At 35.5% G+C, this 27,358-nt stretch overlaps 1 protein-coding gene across 1 annotated transcript in view; it reads right to left on the reverse strand.

The window, feature by feature from the left end:
- Positions 1-4,074: 4,074 nt before the first annotated feature.
- The window catches only part of DPY19L2 (dpy-19 like 2), a 93,068-nt gene continuing 69,784 nt past the window's right edge, over positions 4,075-27,358 (reverse strand). Inside the window, exons 18-22 of the mRNA XM_082471815.1 lie at positions 23,074-23,193; positions 21,985-22,159; positions 17,900-17,999; positions 16,469-16,594; positions 4,075-11,402 (exon numbers count right to left, since the gene is read on the reverse strand). Coding sequence (XP_082327941.1) covers positions 11,246-11,402; positions 16,469-16,594; positions 17,900-17,999; positions 21,985-22,159; positions 23,074-23,193 — 678 coding nt within the window. The 3' untranslated portion in view covers positions 4,075-11,245. The remainder of the gene's footprint in view (positions 11,403-16,468; positions 16,595-17,899; positions 18,000-21,984; positions 22,160-23,073; positions 23,194-27,358) is intronic.

Consider the following 27,358-nt stretch of genomic DNA (forward strand, 5'->3'; position numbering starts at 1 on the left):
CTGGTTATTTTCCACATTATTCCTTCATGCAATATTTACTGAGCTTTTACTATGTGCCAGGTACTGTGCTGGGTGGAAAACAGAAATAAATGACACAAATCCTGCATGTAAGTAGCTCCCAACTCAGTGAAAGACTCCCAAGTGTAATCAGATAAATTATCAAAAAACATGGCAAGTGGGGTGTCATTAGCAGACCATGGAGGAGCTGGTCAGGACCGGCTTCCAGGAGGAGGGGGCTTCTGAGCAGAGATGTGAAGGATGAGCAAGAAGAGGAAGTGGGAGAACAGGTAAGACCCTAGTAGACTGAGAGGAGAGTGTGAGCAGGAAAAAGAGACGCTGGGGATTTCAAGCAGTTCATTGTTGCTGAAGTGAAAGTGCCGTGTTGGGAGTATCAATGGTCCTGAACAGGGACGCAGGGACAAAATTGGACAGAACCTTCTAAGGCGTCGGAGGTGGGAGTTGGGTGGAAGAAATAGCAGAGACGTGGTGGCTAAGGGAGAGAAGCCAGGAATTATTCTTCTATCACTATCTGTGAGATAATCACAACTAAAAAAGTATAGTTTGTGTCCTTGAGTTCTGTTCATTTCTCCCTGGATTTCTCCCATTTTCTATTAAAACACATGCAGACTAGCTCCTTAACACTTTTTGTACCTGTTTCATGACAAATGTTATAATATTTCATAGCCAGCAGATGGCACTAGGCATATATAAACATTTTGTGCACAGTAATTTTTTAGTGGACATTCCCTCCTACTTATTCCAAAAGAAAATTTTTTTATAGTGCAGCAAATCATTTTGTTAAATATGGGGAATAAACATGAACTATATTTCAGCTTAAGATAACTTTGCTTTTCATAATATTGTAGCGAGTGTCTAATAAAGCCCAACTGTTCATTTAAGATAACTGGACTTAGCTAGAGTAATTTTGTGACCAAATTTTGGTGTACTCAGCTTCGATGGTTTGAATGCCTGGCTGCTATGGTTCACAAAGGACTTTTCTCCATTCTGGGAACTCTGAGGTTTGACTAGGGTCCAGGGTGTGAGAAAGACTGGGCATCTGATAAGACATGCAGTCCCCTCTCCTGCCAACAGCTACCGTGATACAGCCCAAAAGGGATCACACTCAGGGCCTCAGTGAGCTTCTAAAAAGAAATTTCCTTGGTGGCACCATCTCTGAGTGGTCAGGAAAATTCATGGAAAACTAGCATGGGTGAAGGACTGAAACTAGGTTTTCCTATAGTCAGTCAGGTTTTTGTTTGTTTTGGTTTTGGTTTTTTGTTTTTTTGTATTTATAAGCCCTGCACACACACAGAATAGCAGCACCTCTCCAGAATCCCCGACAGACTGAGACAAAGGCCTGAACTTGCTCTGCCTGTGATCTGGGCTGGAAATCCGCCTAGGTTAGTTCAGGTTCTCCAGGAAACACGCTGAGATGGAGTAGGGAGGGCAAGAGGCTTATTGGAAGGGGGATCAGCTGTTAGAGGAAGAGGGAGCTGGACTGGGTGGGGAATATTTTAGCAGTGAGGCAGATCTGATACCTGTGACAGGAGGGGCAAGCAAGGAGAGCCTGGGGATCTGACCAGGTCTTGGCTTACTCAGTGAGGAGCTCCAAAGTCCAGCACTGGGCAGAGACGGCCAGGCCCTGGTACCCTGCTATGCCCAGTCACTGGCTGGGGACTGCCCAGAAGAGTGTGACCTTGGCTTGGACGCTAGTGGCAGGTGCAGAAGGGGCTGCAGTTGGAGGCTGTCAGTAAACTGTACTCCTGTAGCTGGACAGTTAGTTTTTTCCCAGAAGAAGATCCAAGGGCTGGTGCACCTTTGTGGCGCCACACTAGCCTAGTTGCAACAATCACTATTCATGTTAAGATCCCCTTTGTATTCCTTATGTCTTTCTAGGATGAAGCTGTGTTAACAGGCTACTTCTTTTCCAGTAGTTGAGGTGCTATTTCTGTACAGATGTTAACTCCTAGATGCTTGGGTCATGATTCGACCCAGAATATTCCATGAAGGGGCCTTCAGCTTCATTTGAAGAATTCTCAATATCCATATATGAATTATACATAGCTCTTTTATGGAATTTTAAAAATAAAAGACCACTGTCTACAAGTGTTCAAAAGTTACAAATGAATTTTTATCTCAGGCAAGCATGATAAGGAAGTCAGTATCTGCAAAGGCTCCTCTAACATAAGGCAAAGTCAAATATAAGTGATTTTGTTATTTGCTCTTTTGGATTAATAATTCTTAGATCTTCCTTGTTAAGAGCCATGTCAAAGTTGACTCAATGTCTGGATCGCATGTGTGGTGCTTTATAATGCACTTCCACGTGGAACATCTTGTTTGATGCCCACAATTCAAGGTATTCAAGGTGAGGAAGGTATTATAACCAATTTACAGATGAAGAAACAGAGCCTAAGAGTTAACAGACTGGAGAGTAAGGCATGTACGACTTTCCACTCCAGAGGCCTAGCTTGCCTTGAGACCCTGCTACTTGCAGGATCTGCTCCTCTCTCTTCAACTTATGGTAAATACCTCGACACCCATGTGCTCTCACTGAACCAAAATGCAGTTCCTGGATTGAGCCACCTCCCTCAATGGTCCTGTGCTGTTGCACATGCTGCCACCTCTGCCTGGAAAGGCCTCCCCGACCCTGGCCCCCTTTACTTGGTTACTTCCTACTTTCCCTTTAAGATCAGATCAAGCAGCACCTCTGCTAGGAAATCTTACATGAAAGGAACCAGTCTTTCCTTCTGTTGTACCCCAGCACCGATCACAGGGTGATCATCACCTGCTATCTGAACAGACTCTTGTACATTGTATCTATACAGCTGGCAAACAACGTATTTTGAAAAGATCAAAGGACTCTTAAGAACTGCATGGCATACAAAGAGTATCACATAGCAAATATTAATACTTGGTTAGATCTCATTTCAAAGAAAAGCAATGTATCCTATTGAATATTACTGAAACTCATGCTAGAAATTTTGCTTTTGAAAAAAAAGCCTCTTAGTGGATATATGCTTCTATGAACTGGGTACACTTTGTATTTTTTCTAGTCTTTGTAGTTAACCACAGGGGGAGAAAAGAAGGTAATTTAACACAATACAAAAGAAACGGGGAGACTAACTTGAGGTTCTAATCAAGGTACTACTGAAAGCTGAGTAATAAAAATCTTGACCTTTGCAAAAAATAAAAACGAATATAATTTGTATTTTTCCTATCTATTAAAGAACATGAATGCTTGATATACAGAGGCTATCAAAGACTCTGATGGGTTGCAAAAACAGAATTCTCATCACATGGAGGCTATCTTAAGGCCATGAAGAAGCTACATTACATTGCACATCTTTTTTTTTTTTAAAGGAATCAAATAATTATTGTGAATTGTAACACAATTTCTATGAATGATGTCTTTCTTCAAAGTCTATGAACCATAATGTAAATTTTTTTCACATTTTCTAGGGAATTATAAGAGTTTCTTTATTTAAAACAAATAAGATGTAATTTTGACTAGAGAAGGGCAGACAGCAGAGGGGAAAATGGTGATAAAATCTTGGGAATTGCAGAGACTGGTATCTATTAACATTTCTAATGATGGAGAGAAGAATCAGACAAGAGTTGTGTTTAATCTGACATACAGCAGTTTTCCAGAAGGGTTTAATATCTTCTCAAAACTTCACATATATTTAAGAATTGCTGCCTTAGCTTTACTAACACTAACATCACAAATTTTCATGCCAAAATTTATTCAATGACATTTGTTACTTATTTTTTAAATAGACTTTGTTTTACAGCAGTTTTTGGTTCACAGCAAAATTGAATGGAAAGTACAGAGACCTCCCATATACCACCTGCCCCAACACACACACTACTTCCCCCATTATCAACATCTCCCACCAAAGTGGTAGATTCGTTACAATTGATGACTCTACATTGATGCATCATTATCACCCAAAGTCCATAGTTTATACTAGGGTACACTCTTGGTGTTTTACATTTCATGGGTTTTAACAAATATATAATAACACATATCCACCACTACAGTATCATACAGAATAGTTTCACTGCCCTAAAAATCCTCTGTGCTCTGTGTATTCATTCTTCCCTCCTCCCTAACCCCTGGAAACCACTGACTTTTTAATTATCTCCAAAATTTTGCCTTTTCCAGAATGTCATATATCAATAGTTGGACTTACCCAGTATATAGCCTTTTCAGATTGGCTTCTTTCACTTAATAATATGCATTTAAGGTTCCTCCATGTCTTTTCACAATAATCGATAGCTCAGTTATTTTCAGTGCTGAATAATATTCCATTTCTGGATGTACCAAAGTTTATCCATTTATGTGCTGAAGGGCATCTTGGTTGCTTCCATGTTCTGGCAATTATGAATAAAGCTACTATAAACATCCATGTGTAGGTGTTTTGTGGACATAGGTTTTCAACTCCTCTAGGTAAATACTACAGAGTGCAATTTCTGTATAATATGGTAAAAGTATGCTTACCAAACTCTCTTCTAAAGTGGCTGTACCATTTGGCATTCCTCCTGGTAATGAATAAGAGTTTCTGTTGCTCCATATTCTTGTCAGCATTTGGTGTTGTTAGTGTTCAGGATTTTGGCCATTCTAACCTCTGTAATTTTTCATATTACTATTACTAAACCCAGAGAATTAAACAGCTTTCAGGAATATATATAAACCAATTTCCACATGAAAGCTGATTCCCAAAACATAGCCAGAACAAGCAAACAGAGACCCAAGAAATTGTAAGTTATTAAGATAAGCTTAGTTATTTTCTGTATGCGTGAACTATTTTCAAGGATTTAGCCATATTTGGTAGAATAGTACATCTACTTAAAGCACTAAAGAAGAGACCAAAGTGAAATGAGTTCTGAAACCAAGGATATAAGTTTGCAAATCTTCTGAATGATGAGGGCTTTGGGTACTAGAAGGTGTACAAATTGCTTGAAGACATGTTAATTCAATGTTTCCCCCAAACACTATCAAACAAATAAAATACATTAACACAATTTCTTTCACCACCAACCACAAAATGTAGGCAAACTTTGTTGATACTATACCTGCCAGGGAAGGAAACCGTGAGAACTGAAAAAAAAAGATTAGTGCTTTCTATGAAAGGGATGTGTTCACAGGGCTTGCTTTTTTGTTGCTGCTGTTGGGGGTACTTAAAGGAAGCACCACATGTACACACACCCACGTGTCCTACATTCTTTTCAAATCCCTATTTTACACTCTAATGCTCTGTGTAATAAAAGCTTCCTCCATGTGGTAAAATGCTTTTTAAGTATTAATAAGTGAATTTTAGATCTTGACAGCCTGGTTTCCCTCCCTCACCTCTAAACTGTTCATGTTTTTATCTCCATTCTTGTTTAATTACTTGTCTATTTTCTCTATATTGCTTTGGCTTTTTATTATGCGTAAACTTATGTTTTACATAAAAAATTACTGATTCTCCACTACCAACATCACAAACCTCATCCTGGGTAAGCAGTTTCAGACTCTGCAGACAGCTCAAATAAGTTTTGTGAATAAATTTCAAAATGATGCCAAGAATAGAGATTGTGAAACTTGTAGATTCATATAGTTTATAGGAAATTATATTCAGTCATTTGACTTGATATTTTAGGGTCATATTCAAAGAATAGAATAAACACTCATAAATACTACAAGTTATAAATGGTATACTCATACTTCAGCAAGTAAAAAAAATGATATTGACATCAACGTACCAAGAATTTAATATTAACAGTAACTTTGTGAGGACGGTATTAGCATTCCCATTTTCTAATGGAAAGGACTTAGCAACAGACAGTAAATTGGGAACCTCAGTTTATATATTCAAGGATTGGGTGACAATCAACTAACATATGATTACTTAGCAGTGATATGCTCTAATGTCTTATTATAAAGAAGCAAGAGTTATAAATTTTAGTTTTTTGAATTAATAACAGTAAAAGTAATGATTAAGGCTTTTCATATACCAACTTTTTAGAAGATACCATAATGTAATTTTAAAGAAGCTATACCACTCTTGAAAGACCATGTATTTTCTTCTCATTACTATCCTGAATTTTCCAACTTTCCCTTAATGAATATGAACTATTTTTATAGAAAAAAATTTTAAATAAGAAAAAATAAAAAATAATAACTCCTTTCTATCCAGTTTGTGCTGTTCAATAAAGGCACTGTCATATCATCTGCCACTTGAAGAAACTAAGTAACACATTGCACAAATGGAAGATCATCTACAATTAGAGAATTTGTTTGACTAGCAGGACCCCAGTCTGATGATGCTTGTTGAAGCACCCTAGAGCTACTGAAAGAGAATCGCGGTTTAAGAACCGCTGATGATCAAAGCCCTACTTTGAAGGGTATAAAATATATCACATTATAAAGTATATGTACATCTTAATTACAAAATGAAAACTTATGTACTTAACACCCAGTTAAGAACTGGAACAGGAGCATTAAAGCACCCAGGGCTCCTCCTGGATTGCATTCTTAGAAGTGATTGCCAGCCTAACTCTTGTATGAATTATGCCTATGCTTTTATTGTTTTGCTACACATATATCTCCTAATATTATTGTTTTGTTTGCTTTTAGGCTATATACAAATACCATATATATTTACACATACATACACACACTACCTTTGATAACTTAGTTTTTTATTCTTAACCTTATATTTGAGATTCATTCCTATTGATGCGTGAACAGATCATTTTCATTCCTGTACGATATTCCATTGTATGGAATTACTTTGTTTTAATTCATTCTATTCGTGGTCCTTTAGGTTGTTTTCAGCTCCCTCCACCAGGTACAAATAATGCTTCCATGAACATTCTTGTATTCGTTTTCCCTGGCATATTTGCACAGGCATTTCTTTAGGGGAAGTTATTGGTTGCAGGGTCTATATACTTTAAAATGTATTAGGTAATAAATTATTTTCCAAGATGGCTGTATCAATATATACTCCTACTACAGTTTAGTGACAGTTCTTGTTGCCCCTTGTTCTCACGAATTCTTATTATTACCAGACTTGTACATTTTGTCATGTGGTATTAATTTGCATTTCCCTATTTTCTTCTAAAAGTTTTAAAGTTCTACCTTTTTCATTTAAGTCCTTGACCCATCTTAATTTGACTTTTGTGCCTGAAGTTATATTCCTACCCATTCTTTTCAGATTTTCCTTTTATGTATCATGGTTAACAGGAATTTTCAAACAGAGATTTTTCTCTTTTCCCTTATCTGTAACCCCACTTCTTTTGAGGAGACTCAAAAGATTTACCAAAGAATATAAACAGAGCTCCAGAGAACATACTTTCTAATAAGAATACAGTGAGTTTTTACTGGACAATAATGGAAGGTATAAAGCTTTACTAGTTCACATGAGGCCCAAAACTGTTGAAAATTTAATAATTCTGCTTTCTGTATCCTATAAAAAGCAGTTCAGATTAGATCAATAATAATGGTTTAAGAAGTTTCATACATAAGACACAATTTACAAAGTTGATGGTGTCCAACCATGAAATTATGATTACTGAATCCTTATCTAAGCAGTGGCAGCATTGAGATTTTTAAACTTGGCATTTAATATTAAATGTGACATACTGCATACAGTATAAAGTATATAGTATAAGTTATAAACTATTTTAGATAGCCTGAAACATAATGTCCAGCCTATTGAGTAGTAAGAATATATACGGCATTTTTATCAACTTTATGGAATACTTAATGACAAGAGAGACTCACCAACAGTGAGTATGTGTAACACAGATGGTCTCAGGGCTAGACTGGGCTTACATAAATGTGGATGAATGTAAAGAGGCAATACATAAGAGGAAATGCAACCATTTACAAACATGAATAGGTATCCAATCACACAAACTATGGAATAAATGCAACTTAAAATAATAATACCATTTTGGGTGTCACAAATTAGCAAAAAATATTTTTAATAAGGCTAACCAATGCTAATGAGTGTTGTGAGATGAGCATTATCATACACTGATTTTTGGTGGTGCATACAATCCTTTTGCAGAGGTAATCTGAGGCGAACTGCATTGAAGGCTTTAAAGGTATCCACATTCTCTTACTGAAATTTAACTTTGTGGAATATACCCTACAGAAACAATCTGAAAATTAAAAAACTTAATGTACTAACATATTCATGGCAGTGTTCTATATATACATCCATGTAGTAGCAAAAATGGAAACAGCTAAACAATGGCTAAGATACAGATATCTATGCATATATTTATATACAAAATAGGATATTATGTAGTCAGTAAAAACAGTCTATATGTAACACTTCCACATTTACTACATGAAGAACAAAACATAAAACTGTTTATGTTAAAAGAGGAAACCAAGGAAAAAAATTATGCCTAAAGGTTGGAAGAAAACAAAGAGATATTAATGATGCCTGGTGAATATTTTTCCCTTCTTTTAAATTTCCTGTTTTTTTCAAAACTAATTTTCTATAATGAGTTTGTATTGCTTGTATAATAGAAACATATAAAATATAAGCATAGTTTTATTATTAAAATTAAAATGAAAAGTACTCAATGATTTTTGATGCAGTGCCTATTAGCAGCAAAAGAGTACAACACACATATTATTCATTGAAGCTGTACATCAACTTCTGACAACTTGATGATGGAGGGAATTGCTGAGCTTGTGCACAACTCACTTCTACCGTGGTTTCAAATAAGTGTGCAAAAATATGACCACAGGAAACTAAGGAAAATGCTTCCTTGCACTGAGGAAAAATCTACCCATCACTCAACCCACAGCATTTGTGCATAGTTTTTCAGATTTCAAAAGAATAAACAATAAAATGTATGCAGGTAAGAATCTAATAGCATAATTTATATAAGAGTAAGCAGTAGTCTGGTATGCTTTTTTTTTTTAATTAATTAATTTATTTTTGGCTGCATTGGGTCTTCGTTGCTGCACACGGGCTTTCTCTAGTTGTGGTGAGTGGGGGCTATTCTCTTTGTTGTGGAGCACAGGCTCTAGGCGTGCGGGCTTCAGTAGCTGTGGCACGCGGGGGCTCAGTGGTTGTGGTGCATGGGCTTATTTGCTCCACGGCATGAGGGATCTTCCCGGACCAGGGCTTGAACCTGTGTCCCCTGCATTGGCAGGCGGATTCTTAACCACTGCGCCACAAGGGAAGCCCCACAGAATTGTTTTAAAATGGCCAAAAAAGATCACTGCCAATGTAAACATGGTCAATACATCCAGGAAACTATGATTTCTACCTTCATATCAGGATGATTTCAATTTTAAAATATGTGTTTAGTAAAGAATGAGGAAAGATAGAAAACACACAAAAGAATCTTCAAGGGCTTTTTTAATTTAAAACATATATAGTACATGAAAATAACAAAAATTCATATTAATACATTATATTTATATGAAACTTGTTTCAGTTAATACAGCTCATCCATTTTTGTTGTTAAATTCTACCAACTTCTTTAAAATGTTGCCTATGAAAAGACCATCCAAAATGTGTCACTTTAATTTCATGAATGTTAGGTGTTATAGCTCTTTTCCTTCTTTGCCCCACACTTACACCAAAATGAATTATCTGAAAATGCTAAAATAAGGCTTTCTTAGTGGCTTAGTGGCTTTGTATTTGTATTAAAATATTTTACAACTATAAAAAGTTGAAAATAATTATATTGGTTTCCCTATATATAAATCCACATAAATATATTTGTATTGCATATTTTATTAGCTAATACAGTTTTTAAAAATATTCTACCAACTTCTTTAAAATACTTCCTATGAAAACATCATCCAAAATCTATTTCAATTTTTATGAATGTTAGGTGTTGTATCTCCTTTCTCTCTTTGCCCCATACTTATGCCAAAACAAATTATCTGAAAATGCAAATATAAATAAAATTTGGTATGCTTTCTTAGCTGTTTTGTATCTTGTATTAAAATATTTTACAAGTATAAAAGTTAAAAATTTTATTGGTTTTCCTGTATATATTATATATATGTAATCTTCTACCTACTGTAAGTGAACTAATCTACAGAATTTAGTCATTTTGTTCTCTCAAATGTAGAGGTCCAAAAAATAAGGGAATTACAAAAATTTCAAGATGATTAAAGCAGATACACATTAAAATACTACAGCTATGGCATATTTAACACCTCTCAATCAGAGAAAGAGAGTGTTTATCTTTCCATTTGGCAACAATATCTTCAAGATAACTATTTACCACTTTTCAAAGCACTACTATCGGGTAGGTTTTATACTGGAAGAGAGGATCTATAAAACATTACTGTCCTCATCCAAAACCAAAAATAAATAAAGGACTTTAAAATATATTAATTATGAAAGATGGTGACCAGAAAAAATGACTATGTCCAATGAGCTATAGGGCTTCAAGATGAGAATGCCTTTGCTTCATTCAAGATCTAGAATCTTCAAATTTCATTTGATAAATTTAACTGGATTTTCTTTTCTGATTATATTTAACCCCTACATTTGGCTGTATACTGTAACAACTTTTATTTTACTTGGATAGTAAAAGAAAAACCACTGAATTCTGAAGACAGATTAATAATCTGTTGAACTCAAACTGAGAACTAATCAGTGAAAAATACTTATCTGGCTGGGTAAATAAATTTAAAGAGATTGAAAACATTACAAAATAAGCTGTTTTTAAAAATACTTAACCTGAAATGATAAAAAAAGTTTTTAAAAGCTATTAAAGATCTTTCCTGAGGGCTACTAAAAGCAAAACAACCTTAATAGACACATGGTTACAAACAAATTTCCTCACAGAGGTAAAGAGGTTGTGATCAGTAACAGGATCTTAAGGAAGTGTCATTTCAGAGACTGCATTAGTCTCTTCTAAGTGGTTTAAAGATTCTGAGCTGGTACATCCTGGAACTAGAGAGAATCCGAAGCAATTCACCTAGTGGGATACAAAAGGACTTACATATCCTTGATTTATTAAATTTCACTGTTCTTTTACATATATTTTTCTTCTTTAAAGCTTTAAGATGATTTACTCATTTATATGACAAGCTTAATAAGGCTGACATTCAATGGAAAACAATGAAATAATTTACCTTTTAGCAATTAGAAAAATTTAAAGCATTTTTATTATCTTCTTTTTAAGGGTCCCTTATTAAAGCTTGTGATTTTTATTAATGTAAATAAACTAAAGTGATTGTTTTTTATGCACCACAGTGTAAAGGGTAGTCTCATTCCCAGTTAACCTTTAACACTCTGTATATACTATTCTGAAACACTGTGGTGAAGTACGGCCTCTCATCCTTGAGCAAGACGCTACATAAGGGAGGGTTAGCTGAGTTGGAAGGGTCTTCCACATCCCAAATTTCAAGCATACTGCAACCAGGCCTGAAAAAAACAGGCACATATATCTGTATTAAAAATGCATTCATATCTAGAAGAAGTATAATTATAAAATATCTCCTAGATTTTTAGAGACTAATTTAATAAATTAAAGATTTTAAAGCATCATTTCAAAAAACGTAAGTTTATAATTTAGAGATAATAAAATGAAAGTACGCTGCATTTTCGTGTTCCACTTAACCAAATAACCAATATACTATTGAATCAAATAATAAGGGCTCAATGCACATTCAGAAATATATATTTAAAAATCCACTTTCAAAGTAAAATATAAATGAATATATTTTCTAAGTGGTATTGCCATCTAAACATAAGGCCCATTTATAGCAGAATGAGACAAAGGAAAATTAATCTAATTCCTGATGAATTTCATATTTCATATTTTTGAGCTTAAATTGACTTGGATTAGCATGAAAACATATATAGTCCAAAGCAGGGCAGAGAAGCTTTTCTGCCAACTTTATTCTCCTCAACTCTTTCCCTTTTGAATGGATTGAATGAAATAATACTTCTCACTAGGCAACAACCCGGCATGAGAGTCATTAAAGGGAAGAAGTCAGGCAAAATTGGTTTCTAATTTTTTAACAGCTATATTGAGGTATAATTTATGTACGATAAAATTCACCCATTTTATGTGTAAGGTTTGATAAGTATGGGCAAATGTATATAGGTGTGTGAGCACCATCATAATCATAACACAGAGAATTTCCATCACCCCAGCGAGTTCCCTTGTAGCCTTTTAGAGTCAGTCCTCTCCCCCAAATATAAACCTAGGCAAGCACTGATCCCCCTTCTGCACTATAGTTTTGCCTTTTTTAGAATATGCTAGATAATGCATATCTAGCATATGTTACATACATGGTTACTCACATGGTAACATTGCTATATTTTCTCCTTCAACCTTTCCTTCATGTATTTGTATTTACAATGCACCTCTTACAGAAAGGCCATAGTTGGGTTTTGCTTTTGTATTCAGTCTGTCAATCTCCGACATTTGATTGGAGTGTTTAGTCCCCATTCACATTTGCAAGTACTGATATGGTTTGATTTAGGGTTGCCACTTTCCTTTTTTTCTTCTATTTGTTTCGTATCTTTTTGATCATCTGTTTCTTTCTTGATTTCTTTTATGTAAAGCAAAAAGGTTTTATTATACCATTCGATTCATCTACTGGCTTATTCGGGTTTTTTTGCTTTGTTTTTTTGCTTTTGCATTTTTCAAGTGGTTTGCTCTAGGGATTACAACAGACATCTTCAATGTATCACAATTTACTTTACATTAAAATTACATTAAAATTGGATTATTTCCAAGGAGGTGTGCCAAGAGGGTGGTGTAGGAAGGCCCTGAGCTCACCCCCTCCCATGGGCACACTAAAATTACAACTATTTACAGAGTAACTATTGATGAGAAAGACCAGAATCTAGCAGAAAAGATCTTATACAACTAAAGATATAAAGAAAGAACCACAATGAGATAGGTAAGTGGGGCAGAGGTGTGGTATAGTCAAGACTCATCATATACCCAGGTGGGTGACCCATAGATGGGAGGATAATTACAATTGCAGAGTTTCTCCCCAAAGAGTGAAGGATCAGAGCCCCACTTTGGGCTCGGGGTCCTATATCAGGAAGATGAGCCCCCAGGATATTCAGCTTTGAAGGCAAGCAGGGTTTACTTTTGGGAAAGACAGAGGGCTGTGGGAAAGAGAATCCACTCTTAAAGGGTACACACAAAATCTCACACACTACAGGACCCAGGGTAGAAGCAGCAATCTGAAAGGAGCTTGGGTCAGACCTTCCTGCTGATTTTGGAGAGTCACCCAGAGAGGCAGGAGGCAACTGGAGCGCACCCTGGGGACGTGGATGCTGGCAGCAGCTATTTTGGGGAGCTTGTTCTACCACGTGGACACTGGTGCTGGTAAGCGCCATTGTGGAATTCTTCCTCTAGCTTATTAGCATCGGACCTGTCCCGACCCACCATCCTGTGGGTACCAGTACTGAGAAGACTCAGGTCAAGCAGCTAGCCTGACACAGCCCCACCCACCAGCAGGCCAACATCAGCTTTGCCACACCCTGGAACCTATAACCAGGTGCCTCGTGATCTGGCCCCACCCACCACTGGCCAGTAGCCTCCGCACAAGGGAGGGCCTGGCAACCAACAGGACTGGGGGCCAGCCACATCTACCAGACCATCCATAGTTCTCAGCCTGCCACAACAGAAGGGCCCACACAGCTGACACAGGGGGCAACCCTAGAGCATGTAGCTCTGGTGACCAGAGGGGAGTGCACTTCTGGGACCCATAGGATGTCTCCTACAGAAGGCCACTTCACCAAGATTGGGAAGTGTAAGCAAACTACCAAATACATAGAAATAATAATGGCAAATTAGGCAAAATGAGGTGACAGAGAAATATGTTCCAATCAAAGGAAAAAGATAAAAACCCTGGAAGAAGAATTAAATGCAGTAGAGATAAGCAATCTACCCAATAAAAAGTTCAAGGTAATGATCACAAAGATGCTCAAAGAACGTGGGAGAAGAATGGATGAACACAGTGAGAAGTTTAACAATGAGATAGAAAATATAAAGAAGAACCAAACAGCTGAATAATACAATAAGTGAAATAAAAAAAATACACTACAAGGAATCGACAGTAGATTAGATGATACAGAGGAATGGAACAGCGAACTGGAAGACAGAGTTATGGATGTCACTGATGCTGAACAGAAAAAAGAAAAAAAAAAATGAATGAGGACAGTTTAAGAGACCTTTGAAACAACATCAAGCATACTAACATTCTCATTTTAGGGGTCCCAGAAGGAGGAGAGAGAGAAAAAGGGGCAGAGAACATATGTGAAGACACAATAGCTGAAAATTTCCCTAACCTGTGAAAGGAAACAGACTTCCAGGTACAGGAAGCACAGAGAGTCCCAAACAGAATCAACCCAAAGAGGTCCACACCAAGACACACTGTAATTAGAATGACAAAAATTAAACATAAAGAGAGATTCTTAAAAGCAGCAAGGGAAAAGCAACAAGTTACCTACAGGTTTTGAGCTATTATGAATAAAACTGCTGTGACACCCTTTCTAGAGAGATGTTTTAATTTCTCTTATTTAAATTCTTCTGAATGGAACTGCTGAGTAATAGGGTAGATGTGTGCTTAAATTTTTTTAAGATTCCTCCAAATAGTTCTCCAAAGTGGTTGTATCATTTTCACTCCCCTTAGCAATGTAAGAGATTTATAATTATTCTGTATCCTCTCCAATGTATGGTATTTTAGTTTTAAAAATTGTATTTATCGGTCAGTCACACATTTTCTTTGGGGAATTACGTCTTTCCAAGTCTTTTGCCCATTTTCAATTGTACAGTCATTTTATTATTAATTTATAGAATTTCTTTATATGAACTATATTTATAAGTCCTTTATCAGATATATGCTTTCCAATATTTTCTTCTAGTCTGTGGCTTGCCTTATTTTCTTAATATCTTTTTGAGGAAAATATTTCAATTTTGATATAACCAATTTATTGCTTTTTTAAATGGTTAGTACTCTGTGTTCTAAGAAATCTTTACAATTTTAGCTCTTACATTTAGTTCTATAATCCATGTAAAGTTAATTTTTGTGTATGGTGTAGTATGGGTCATGGTTTAATTTTTTCCTGTACATTATATCCAGTTAGATCAGCAATATTGTTAAAAGACCCCTTGTTCCATTGAAGTGAAAAATAGTGTTTTAAAATTTTCTTTGTGTTTTTTTTCTTTGACCCATAAATTACCCGTAAGTTTACGGCCTAATTTCCAAATACGCATGGATTTACTAGGTATCTATTTATTATTGTTTTCTATTTTAACTCTGTATGATTTAAAACCTTTTAAACATATTGAGACCATTTTTACAGCCCAGCATATGTTCTCTCTTGGTGAACATTCCACATGCCCTTTAAAAGAATGTGTACTCTGCAGCTGTTTCCTGCAGTGTTCAATAAATGTCAATTGGATCAGGTCATTTGATACTATTTGTTGTTCATCTCTTTCATATGCTTACTGACTTTTTATCTACTGTTCCTAGTAGAGAAAAAAATGTTAACTTTTCCAACTATGATTAAAGCCTTACTTATTTTTTCTTTTAGTTCTACACGTTTTTATTTTGTGTGCTTTGAAGCTCTGTTTAGAGGTATGCATATTTAAAAGTGTTAGATATTTTTGATGAATTAATCCTTTTGTCATCATAAAATGTCCACCTTTATTTGTGATAATATGCCCTGTTTTGAAGTATGTTTTGTCTTAAGCTTTAAATTAAATTAATATGATAAGCATACACATTATGATATTTCTGTTTCTTCTTTTGCAAGATGCTCTTTCTTCCTACACATATTTATTAGATCTTAAAATTAGATAAAAAAATTAGCTACTAAAATTTCCGAACTTAGCTCTTCAAAATCTGTTATAGCCAATTCTTAATTATCCATAGGAGAAATGAAAATTCTTAATGCTAAAATTAATATAACTAAGGACTTCTTAAATCAAGGACACTAAACAAAGGTCTCAAGATATCCATTACACATCTTAGAATTTTATATATTTTTAGAGATTCAAAATTTAGAAACGAAAAAATGTTAATTAGAAATGTTTTCTTATTATGTCCTTTTGAGTTACGGGAAACTTTTCTTATGAGTCTTATAAATCCAACGTAAATCACCTGTAGTAGCAGAATGCTAATATCTGACTTGGCTGTAAATTCAAATCTGTATTTCAGACATCTAATAAAAGTTATCATAAAAACTTGAAGATTATGGAAAAAAGCTACATTTAAGATGTTAAAATGAAAAAATTAGGATAGCAAAATATACTATACTTTTAAAAAATTACATTATGCTTAAATAATAGTATAATTTTAATTTCCTACATGAAATAATTTTAAATAAAATACCAGGGCAACAATTTAATGGAACTAATTTAAAATAAAAATTTTTAAAGAATCAGGACTGCTGTAATAAAGTAAAACATTTGTTGTTTTAAAATATACAATATCATATACCATAGGGCTCATACTCACTTAGTTCTTACAACACACCACGCCTCTTCTAAAATGTAGTAATTCACATGTAACTCCACCAACTTATCTCTCACTTCTTTTGCAGATTTTCGACTATATGCAGAATAAACTATTTTTGTCCGAGCTCTTTAAATTCAAACAAGTTAAAATTTTTTAAAATAAATGACAATAGATTTATTACCAAATTAAAACCTCAATGCTTACTGGATGGAGCATTGATTATATATGACCCCAAATAGCACGAATTATTCTGGGGATAGCAGTTGCCACATTTCTACTTATATTTTGCATGTGCTTAAACTTACAGCAATTTGAATTTTGCAGGTACTGCTTATTAGTGTATAAACCAGTTTAGAGTCTAGAGGTAGGTAGCAGTTCAGAATATAAAATTTGCTTTGCATAATTCATAAAATAATTAATCTGGAACAAATTCAGATAGAGGCTAAACATAGTGAAAATATAGATTTCAGTAGATAATTTCATTCACAGAAACTCTGAAAAGCATATGAGTTGAAGCTGAATGTAGCAAATAGAACAATTAGACAGTGGGCATCTAGGGTAGTAGGCATGTAGAGAAAGCAACTTAACAGAAGCTTAAGAGACAGGGATGGTTACCAAAATATGGTACAACAGATGGTTTAGCCCTAAATGGGGGTTTTTATAAAATCCTGAACAAATTATCAATTATGCATTAGACTTTTCTTAGGATTTCAAGCATACAGAATGCCCAATCTCCACAACCAAACATAAAACTTTAAATAATTTAAAATATTACCTCTAAAAATAAGCCAAAAATACATTAAAAGGAAATGATTACCCAATTACTAGAATGATTAAAATAATTTTTAAAAGTCAGTCATTTAAGGAAAACAAAACTTTCAGACCTCAGTGGAAACCAGAGTTCCCATAATCAGCTAGCAAAAGAGCACCCCAAAGTTTCATAAAAGCATTTAATATAGCAAATTTCATGTAGCTTTTCTCTCTGTTAAAAAAGGCTAATCATGGGCCACCAGTAAGATGAAGAATGGTTTCTTAAACCAGGCAGAGGGGCTGTGGAATCTAGAACAGGGGTTGGCAAACTATGGCCATGAGCCAAATCTATCCCCACTCTTATTACTATTACTTAGGAGTTTCACTGGAACACACACCCACATAAACACACAGAGGCTAGTCATTAATGTGACATATTTTTCACTTTGAGAAAAACTGGGTGTTGCTATTTTCAGTTTTCCGAGGTTTATTAAGGTTACTTTAAATCAACAGGTACGTATTGTAATTTCTGAATGGTTATTATTAACTTCTAGCACAAATATGAGGATAAGAGTGATTGTGTGTGTGTGTGTGCGCGTGTGTGTATAAAAATTTCCCTATTCCTATGAGTCAGTAGAAGTCGTTAGTGTGTCTGGTTGAAGTATTCTATCAGTTGCCCACCTCAAGTCTGCATCCTCATAATGTGGGTGATTCACAATGGGGTGAAGAGTGGAGAGCTTGACACTTGCCATTGTAGGCATGGCACCTGCGAAAACAGCATCTGGAAAACAAGATTATATTCCTTAACAACATGTTTTAAAGAAAACCAAAAGTTACCTATCTGTAATATTTGAACCCAGATTAAGAAAGATGAAGTACATTTAAATAATAATCATTGGCAGCATTCTTTTTCTTCACTTAATATTTACTGATGGTCTACACAATAGCCAACTTTCGTTAAATGTTATCTTGGTGCCAGGAACTGCTAAATACTTTTACTAGGATTATAGAATTTAATTTGCACAGCTTTGAGGTGGGTTCTATGTATTCTTATTTTGTAGATCAGGAAGTTGAGACACAGCAAAGTTAAGTGACTTGCCCAAGACTGCACAGCTAGAAAGTATCAGGGCCCACCCTCTTAACCACTTCACTACAGCATACTACCATGTTCAAGCGCTATACTAAGAGACAGCACTACAAAGACACACAGGACTGGAAAGAACTGTAAAATTTGGTATCTTGTTCCAGTAGTTTAAAGTTCTAGAAACTGGGAGACTATTATAAAGGGCAAGTCTTATGGTACATGTTTTAAAGTGACTTTTGTGGGTTGTGAACTGTAATCCTGAGAACTTTCCAGATAAAAGCATTGTTTTCTTCCCTCAGATCATCTTTAAATATTCATAACTAAGTTTTCTTAGTTTCTGTTTGACTTTATAAATGTATACATTTCATCAAACCACTTCATTACTTGTTAGTAGTACTTTCTGGAATAATAGCTTGTATAAATGTATTGCCTTTTGGTTATAACTAGTCTTACACCAAAATCTACTGTCTGGCTTCAGTTTTAGTTCTGTCTCTTGGGAGACAAAAAGACCAAATGCTTACTTCCTGGCACTCCTGTACAATAAATGATTACATGATTAGGAAGGTTATTGTCATTTTTAATCAGCACAGTAAAATCACTAATAAGAACAAGGCATATTATTCAGATCTACTGTAAATAATTGAATGTTTACTTTCAAATACAATTAAGCATTCTAAATGTAACTTTGGAGACTTCCCTGGTGGCGCAGTGGTTAGGAGTCTGCCTGCCAATGCGGGGGACATGGGTTCGAGCCCTGGTCCGGGAAGATCCCACATGCCACAGAGCAACTAAGCCCGTACGCCACGACTGCTGAGCCTGCGAGCCACAGCTGCTGAGCCCACGTGCCACAGCTGCTGAAGCCCACGTGCCAGGAGCCCATACTCCGCAACAACGGAAGCCACTGCAATGAGAAGCCCGTGCACTGCGACGAAGAGTAGCCCCTGCTCACTACAACTAGAAAAAGCCCACGTGCAGCAACAAAGACCCGATGCAGCCAAAAATAAATAAATATAGCACAGGGAGATCAGCTCTGTGCTTTGTGACCGCCTGGGGGGGTGGGATGGGGAGGGTGGGAGGGAGGGAGATGCGGGAGGGAGGAGCTATAGGAACGTGTGTATATGTGTAGCTGATTCATTTTGTTATAAAGCAGAAACTAACACACCACTGTGAAGCAATTATACTTCAATAAAGATGTTTAAAAAAAAAAAAACTAAAGGTGAAATTTAAAAAAAAAAAAAAAAAAAAAAAGAATCCGCCTGCCAATGCAGGGGACATGGGTTCGAGCCCTGGTCCAGGAAGATCCCACATGCCGCAGAGCAACTAAGCCTGTGCACCGCAACTACTGAGCCTGCGCTCTAGAGCCCGTGAGCCACAACTACTGAGTCTGTGTGCTACAACTCCTGAAGCCCGCACGCCTAGAGCCCGTGCTCTGCAACAAGAGAAGCCACTGCAATGAAAAGCCCACGTACCACAAGGAAGAGTAACCCCTGCTCGCCTCAACTAGAGAAAGCCCACGTGCAGCAACAAAGACCCGACACAGCCAAAAATAAATAAATGAATAAATAAAAAATAATAATAATAAATAAATAAATAAATGGATAAATTTATTTAAAAATAAATAAGTAAATAAATGTAACTTTGCATGAATATCTCTTTATATGCCTTAAATTTGAAAATACATAAATAAATTGAAGTAGACGTGTATTTATTATTGTAAGATTCAATAATTAATGATGAAAAGCTCTTAGACTAGAGCAGGGGTTCTCAACCAGAAGTGATATTGTTTCCTAGAGACACTGACAACTTCTGGAGACATTTCTGGTTAGCACACTGTGGGGGGAGAGGGGCTACTGACATCTATGGGTAGAAGGAAGGAATGCTGCTCAATATGCTGCCAATGCACAGGGTAGCCCCAAATAACAACAGTGCCAAGCTTGAGAAACTCTGGGCTAGAGGGACCCAAAGCTCAGGGCCAGGGTCATCCAGAAGAAACTAGGTAAGCCTGTCCAGCAAGAACTGGAACCACTGAGAAGAAACCATCTATGAAACAGAGAGAAGGGGAGAATACTCCCCAAATGCTTCTTTCCTCTTGGGGGCAAAATAAACATGAGCATGACAGGGAAACAATAGGATCTTTTCTATAATATATTTAAATCCTCACTTAGCTTACTGCATGTATTAGAAAGAAATTATCCCTTTTGACTTGACAGAGCCTCACTAATACATACATGACTTGGTAAGTGGACCACAGGCTGGATATCAGTTCCCACTTGTCCTCCCAACTGAGCACCTTTGTGCTGTGTACAAACTATACAACCTTACATGGTAGACCTGAATGTAAGCTCTAGTCCCACCTTTACTATAAAATTTAATAAAACATGTGGTAACCATGACAGAACTCATAATACAGTGATGAGAAAGATTGGTAAGATCAAAGAAGAGGCAAAAATGAGGTAGGAGTTTGTAGGAGTTATCTCAGAAGGGTAAGTTGCCAAACATAGGCTCTCTCTGCCAAGAACCCAAGACAAACACTGGAACAAAGAAAGACACAAGCAAACATGAAAAGAGCAGGTATCTTTTAAAGCTTTGGAAAAACAGCTGTAAGTGGGGAGGGGCAAGGAGAGTAAAGGGACTAGCTACCTTGTACTATTGTACTACAGGGAAAAAGTCAGTAAAGTGTTAATTCAAAAATTCTGATTAAACTAACCTGGAAGCTCTAAGTGATAAGGCACTGTCACCTACACCCTTTGAAAGTTATAGGCCAAATATCTGAGTTGACGTTCATAAGAGTTTACCTTAATAATAGCTAGTTAGTAAAATGATGACTACCAAATAAGAGATAAGAAGAAACTGGCTCAAGGAGTCACAGGATAAATTTAAATAAACCATAGTGAAGAACTTGTGCCAGAAAAAAATTATGAAACGTCAAAAATTGTCTAGGACAAGACTATAGATTACTTACAGAAAATAGTGTAGAATATATTTATCCTCTGGAAAGGTATTTAAAAGTGAAATGAATATCAATCTGCTTGATATGGTTTTGGATAAAGATAGCAAGAAAAGAAGATAAGCTAAAAGAATATTTTAAAGTATTTAAAAATAGCATGTATACTCATCTTTTTGATATGAATTAGTGAAGAAAACAGAATATCCAAGATTTTAACTCTTCTGCATGTGACTGGTTTTACAGACATGGAGCAGAGAGTAGGCACTGATGGAAGTGATGGGAGGGGTGTTGTTAACCTCCCCACAGTCAAAACTATCTTCTCCAGTGGCCTGTCACAAGGTGTGAAAGTTGTCATTAAAGGTTTTTTTTTTCTTTGAGGTGTCACTGTTATGGTTAAAATACAATAATCTCAGAGTTATAGCACATAACTTGTGAATAATCATTAACTCTTAAAGTCAAGTAAAATTCTTTTTGACAGGTACCTAGGAGGGGTTTAAAGATGACACAAAATCACCTTTTAAAAAGGTTTGATTTGGTGAACACTGCAATTACCATGCTCAAAATCTGTGAAGGTATGAATGCATATGTATTTTAAACTTTTATATATATATATATATACACATACACATATATATGAAATAACTGTACAATATATGCAAATGTATAATAACATATAATAATAATGTGTGCGCATGAGTGTGTGCTAGCTATACATATAACCAAACAGCTACATACCCGGTCTGGTATTGTATTGGATCCACTGTATCAGTTCTTCCTGGGGCAAATTATTAAATTCTCCTATTATGCTCCATTGATTATGGAGGTTTGCACAACCTTGTATTGACATCACTGTTAGAATGCCAAAGATAACATTCTCAAAACGAACTCTCCAAAAAAGCCAGCCAAAGAGCTGAAATGAAAGAAACCAATTATTTATAATTCTTATATGAAGAGTGCTATTAGGCCAATAATAAATTCTCAACCTTCTACCTAAACCAAGGTGGATTACCATTTGATACTAACAATATACAGAATATAATAATCATCACCTATTGTTTAAAAACAGCAAATATTTTGGAATTGGAGTCCAGTTAAAAATGGAGCTTTCTTTCCTCTTAAAAGAAGTAAAGAAGGAATACCTGATCCTTCTAGTACTGATTTACTACCAGGAATTAAGATTAGCAAATCACAATTCTGAAACATCCTGGAACTAAATCCGTAACATCTGGCTGCCTTTTATGGACATCTTGAATAACTAGGGAAACCTCACTAGTATTGACAAGTATATTCCTCTCAGGAATATAAGCATTATGATATTCTAAGGCAAGACACTTACAATCAAGACTAAATAAGGTGTCTCAAGAAGTAACTTGGTCCCAAAATTCTAGCTACTTTGTCTAGCTCTTTTGCATACAGTAACAGAACCCCAGAATTGACAATTTTCCCCACGAATTATCCGAGCCCAACAAGACAATACTAGAGCAATTACACTGAATCTTCTCTAGTATTACAAGAGCACTTGAGGATAGTTTTGACAGGCCAAGAATCTCTTACACTGACCTGAACTTAAAAAAACTATATTTGTGGAGAGGATACTAATAGAGGGGAAAGTCAAAGAATTAACAGCTAAAATCTAGGAATAATTTTCAAAGCTACCTGAATTTGCTTTTCTTACTCTATAATGAATCATGAACTAACATTTTAAATCATTTAAGATAAAAACACCTAGTGTTTTTATGTTTTGGATTACTCAGCAAAGCCATGGTAACTACACCGTAGTTGCTGTAGTGTTATAGTCTAGTTATACAAGAATGAATACCTTACCCGCCGAGAGCATATCAGGGAAGCCATAACACACATGTGAGGTGTCAAAAAGAGCTTCAGCCTCATAATTAAAATGGCAAGGGACGTAAATGCAAACAACTGCAATGTGTGAAAAATTAGCTATAAAAACACAAAACAAAATTAAATTTTCACTTTATATATTTTTAAATTAATATATGTAAAATAAAGTATATTAAAACTATTATTATTCACTAGGACAAGGATATTTTAAGTTAGTAATAAGTCTATTAATATTTATTCATTCATTCAACAAAGATTTATCAAATGCCTGCTATATGCCAGGTACTGTTCTGGGTGCTTTGGATATAGAAGTGAACAAAACAACACTGAGCAATTCCTGTCCTATGAGGCTCACATTTTAGTACATTTACTAAGGAGAAACAGAAAATAGACATAGCAAATAACAAAATCTATCATACAGTCTATCAGAGCAAATAACAAAATCTATCATACAGTCTATCAGAAAGTGGTAAGTGCAATGGAAAGGGAAGCAGAGCCAGGAAAGGAGACTGAAGTGCAGGGTGTGGTGTGAGACCACAGGCAGGAGAAGTTGCAAGTGTAATTAGGATCATCAGAGTGGGCCTCTTCAAAGAGGTGGTATTTGAGCAAGGACCTACACCAGGTGAGAAAGGGAGTCACAGAGACATAAAAATATGGGATGCTTCACAAATTTGTGTCATTCAGTCAGCAACAAAAATCATAACACAAACTAGATTATTTTAGAATTGTATAAATACTTGTACTAATTAGTAGGACACCCCATTTTGATTAAGATGGGGTTCCACTGAGCAAAGGTTTCAAACAAAACTTTTCTAACAGACATATTCATAAAACATCAACAAACTCCTCACTAGAAAAATGGACAAAGAATTAATACAACCAAAAGTAAGCACAACTAAATATTCATGTTCTAATTCACTAATATTCAAACAAATTAAATAGTAAAGATAATATTTTCATGTATAAAATTGACAAATATTAAATTAATAGAGTGTTAGAGAGTATGCCATGAAACACACTGAAATAACTGGTATATTTCTGTAATTTAGCAATATTTATCAAGACCCTAGAAAAGAGCCAACTCCTTTGACTTAAATTTTGGTTCTAGGAATTTAACTTAAGGGAATAATCAAAACACAAAAATGCTTCTACAAAGATGATCGCTGAAGTGAATTTTTCTCAGCAAAAATAGAAACAACCTAAGTGACCAATATAGAGGACTAAGTAAATTACTGCATTTTCACATGTATACAACCATTAAAAGATTACATACTGGAAGATTATTTAATGGCATGGAAAAGTTTTCAGAATATAAAACTCTATACTTACAGAATAATATTAATTCTGTGAAAACCATCTATGTGTGTATATATATGCACAGGGGGAAAAGGCTGTAAGAGAATATACCTAAAAAGTTAAAAGAAATTATTTCTGAATGGTGATTTTTCTGCATTTTTCAAATTTTAAAGACACGTGCTATTCTTATAATCAGAAATACATAATTTATATTTAAAACAGAATGGCAAAAACTGTACCTAAAGCTATCTTTTTTCCTTTTCTAAATGATGTTTGAAAATGGAAAATTTGTTAATTTTTTAAATAATTCTTGAACCTAGAGTTGGAATGTGGAACATTTATTTCAAAATCAATCCTTCATTGTTCTTTAGTCAAACTCACCTTTGGACAAAATCAGGAACACGTTTTGGAGAGAAGACAAGACATCAACACACTTCATCCCCAAATAGGTCCTTTTGTTTAGGGCAACTAAATCACAGATTGGTAGATTATGTGAGCCATCTACTTTAATCATCTATCCAAAACAGGGATCACTTCTATGAATCTATCAACTGAATATTCACTATTTCCTGAAAAGGAATATGCCATAGGAGTACCTATTACAAAGACGGATAGCTGTATATGTTAGAAAATCTTTTCTAAAACTGAACTAATGTTTTCCTGCAACTTCCACACCTCTGGAACTGCACAAAATTGGTGTAAACCCATTTGTGCATGACAGTTCTCGATTACCTAAATACTGTATTATGACTCTGCATTATTCCCACCTTCTACCTTAGAAAGCTTTCTATCTTTAAATATTCAGAAAAATTCAATTATTAGTTGTGTGTTGTCATAATTCTGGTTGCCCTGCTCTGAATGTGGTATACATTGTCCATCGTCTTCTTAAAATGTGGCATCTAGAAACAGACCATAATAGATATGGATAATCAATACAAATACACATCTGAATTCTCCCAGTATTCCTTCCTTTGGTTATCTTGAGCCACAGGATGACACTATCATTTCCTCCCCTAACTTCTGTTACTTCTACTTTAGCAACAATTTCTCATATGACCAAAATCAAATCCAAGGTAGTAATACTCCTTGACTTTCCTCCATCATCTAAAGGCTGAAGGAAGGACTCTGTTTTCACATGGAGACTTGAAAGATCCCCACCATTACCTTGTCTTCCCTGAATGACGCTTTTTGTGGCTGGATGACACAGAATAGCTATCCCAAATGGCATCACTTATGTTTGTTTTCTATTCTCACCCAAATGCTCCTAAGCATTCACTTACTCTCAGGCTACTGACTTTCCATAAAGCTCTCTTGCCATAGTTATTTTATCTTCCATTCTATAAGACAGCCTTCTTTTTAACTACCAAGTGGAGGACAGAAGGCTACAGTCAAAAAGTATAGTACAAAAATCACTATTGTATGTACGCCATTGTCAATCTGGTACCTCTTGCCATATAAAAATTACTAGGAAAATTCTCACAACATTTTTTAGAGGCTGGAAGGAAGGAAGAGAAGCTCAGGAAACTGTTTACTACTCATCTTTGGAATAAGTGAGCCCAACTGGGTAAAATGTGAGGTAGCAGCTACCAAGTAGAATGAAAGCAAGGTCTAACTAAAGCCAGTCCAAATGGCGAGTTGTTCCTGTCAAAACTACCTCCCATGACAGTGTGAAGATATCTTGAGAGCATGCTGAAGAGATGTCCTTCACTGGCACAGTTAACAGGGAGGAGAATATTAGATCTGAAATTCTGATCCAGAAGGCACACTAACTGTAAAAGTGGATATTTACACAATGCTTAACTTATACTAGGCATTATTGTAAGGACCTTACATGTAACTCATATGATCCCATAGCAACCATATGAAGATAAGTACCATTATGATTGCTGTTGTTTTTGTTGTTCCCCAAAAGATGTAAAATAACTTAGCCAATATCACATGCTGAGTAAGTGGAAGAACAAAGATCTGAGTCCAGTCTAGCTTCTGAGTCATTGTCTTTAACTACTACCCTATACTTTCTCTCCGAACAATAAACTATTCAACAACATAGTTCTATTAGTCTGTGAATACAGAAGTGTATAGATTCCCAAAATATGTCACTCAATATCAGTTTCTCAAAAGAAGTAATTCTTCCCCCAAATTCTGTATCATTTCACTTCTTCAACTGAATAGCTCTATATAAGTTCAGATGCCTTCTGCTGTATGTCACAGAAAGCTCTTTGGCTGTAAGTAATAGAAAAACCTTGTTTATAATAGAAAACACAAACTAAACAGGCTTCAAATATAAAGGATCTAGTATAAACTAATCACATAATATAATAAACTAGGGATTAGAAAAATGTGAAGGCTGATGCAGGACTTTTTGTCATGGACAAAATGAGATATGAGTGGGTCAAAAGAATATTCAGGAGTGAATACTCTGAATGTTCTCTCTCCCTAGCCAATCTTCTCACCAGTTCTTCATACTATTAGGACATTCTGGGACTAAATATTGTTCCTAAATCTCTTTCCTTTCTTTTCTTCCCTGTGAATTACTAGGTACTCCTTCACTAATTTCTAAGCCCATAACATAGAAAAGTTGGCTAAAAGAAATAAATTTGATGGAATAAATAAAACACAAATACATTAAATTATGAGGAAAAATCACAACAGTATCCATTAATCTAACAAACTTTAATAATCAATATCATGCCAGTAGGGAGGTAAGTCAGGGGTTAATTTAGTGAGTTGAGGTTTGCAGACTATCCCTGATTCAGAGGGTTAGCACAAAGCAAGGAATTTAGAACTTACCCCCGGTGAAAAAATTATCCTAAGGGATCCTCACCTAATTTTGAAACAAGCTGGAATGTACAATCTTTTGCTATCATATCACATTTAGAGTGAATCAGGGTTTGTGCCTCTCACACCCTATCATCCCTAAGGTGAAAACAGTCCCATCCCAAACCAAACAGATATTTATCAAGTGTGA

The sequence above is a fragment of the Balaenoptera physalus genome, assembly GCF_965194825.1.
Source record: "Balaenoptera physalus genome assembly, chromosome: 8".
In the NCBI taxonomy this organism is placed as follows: Eukaryota; Metazoa; Chordata; class Mammalia; order Artiodactyla; family Balaenopteridae; genus Balaenoptera; species Balaenoptera physalus.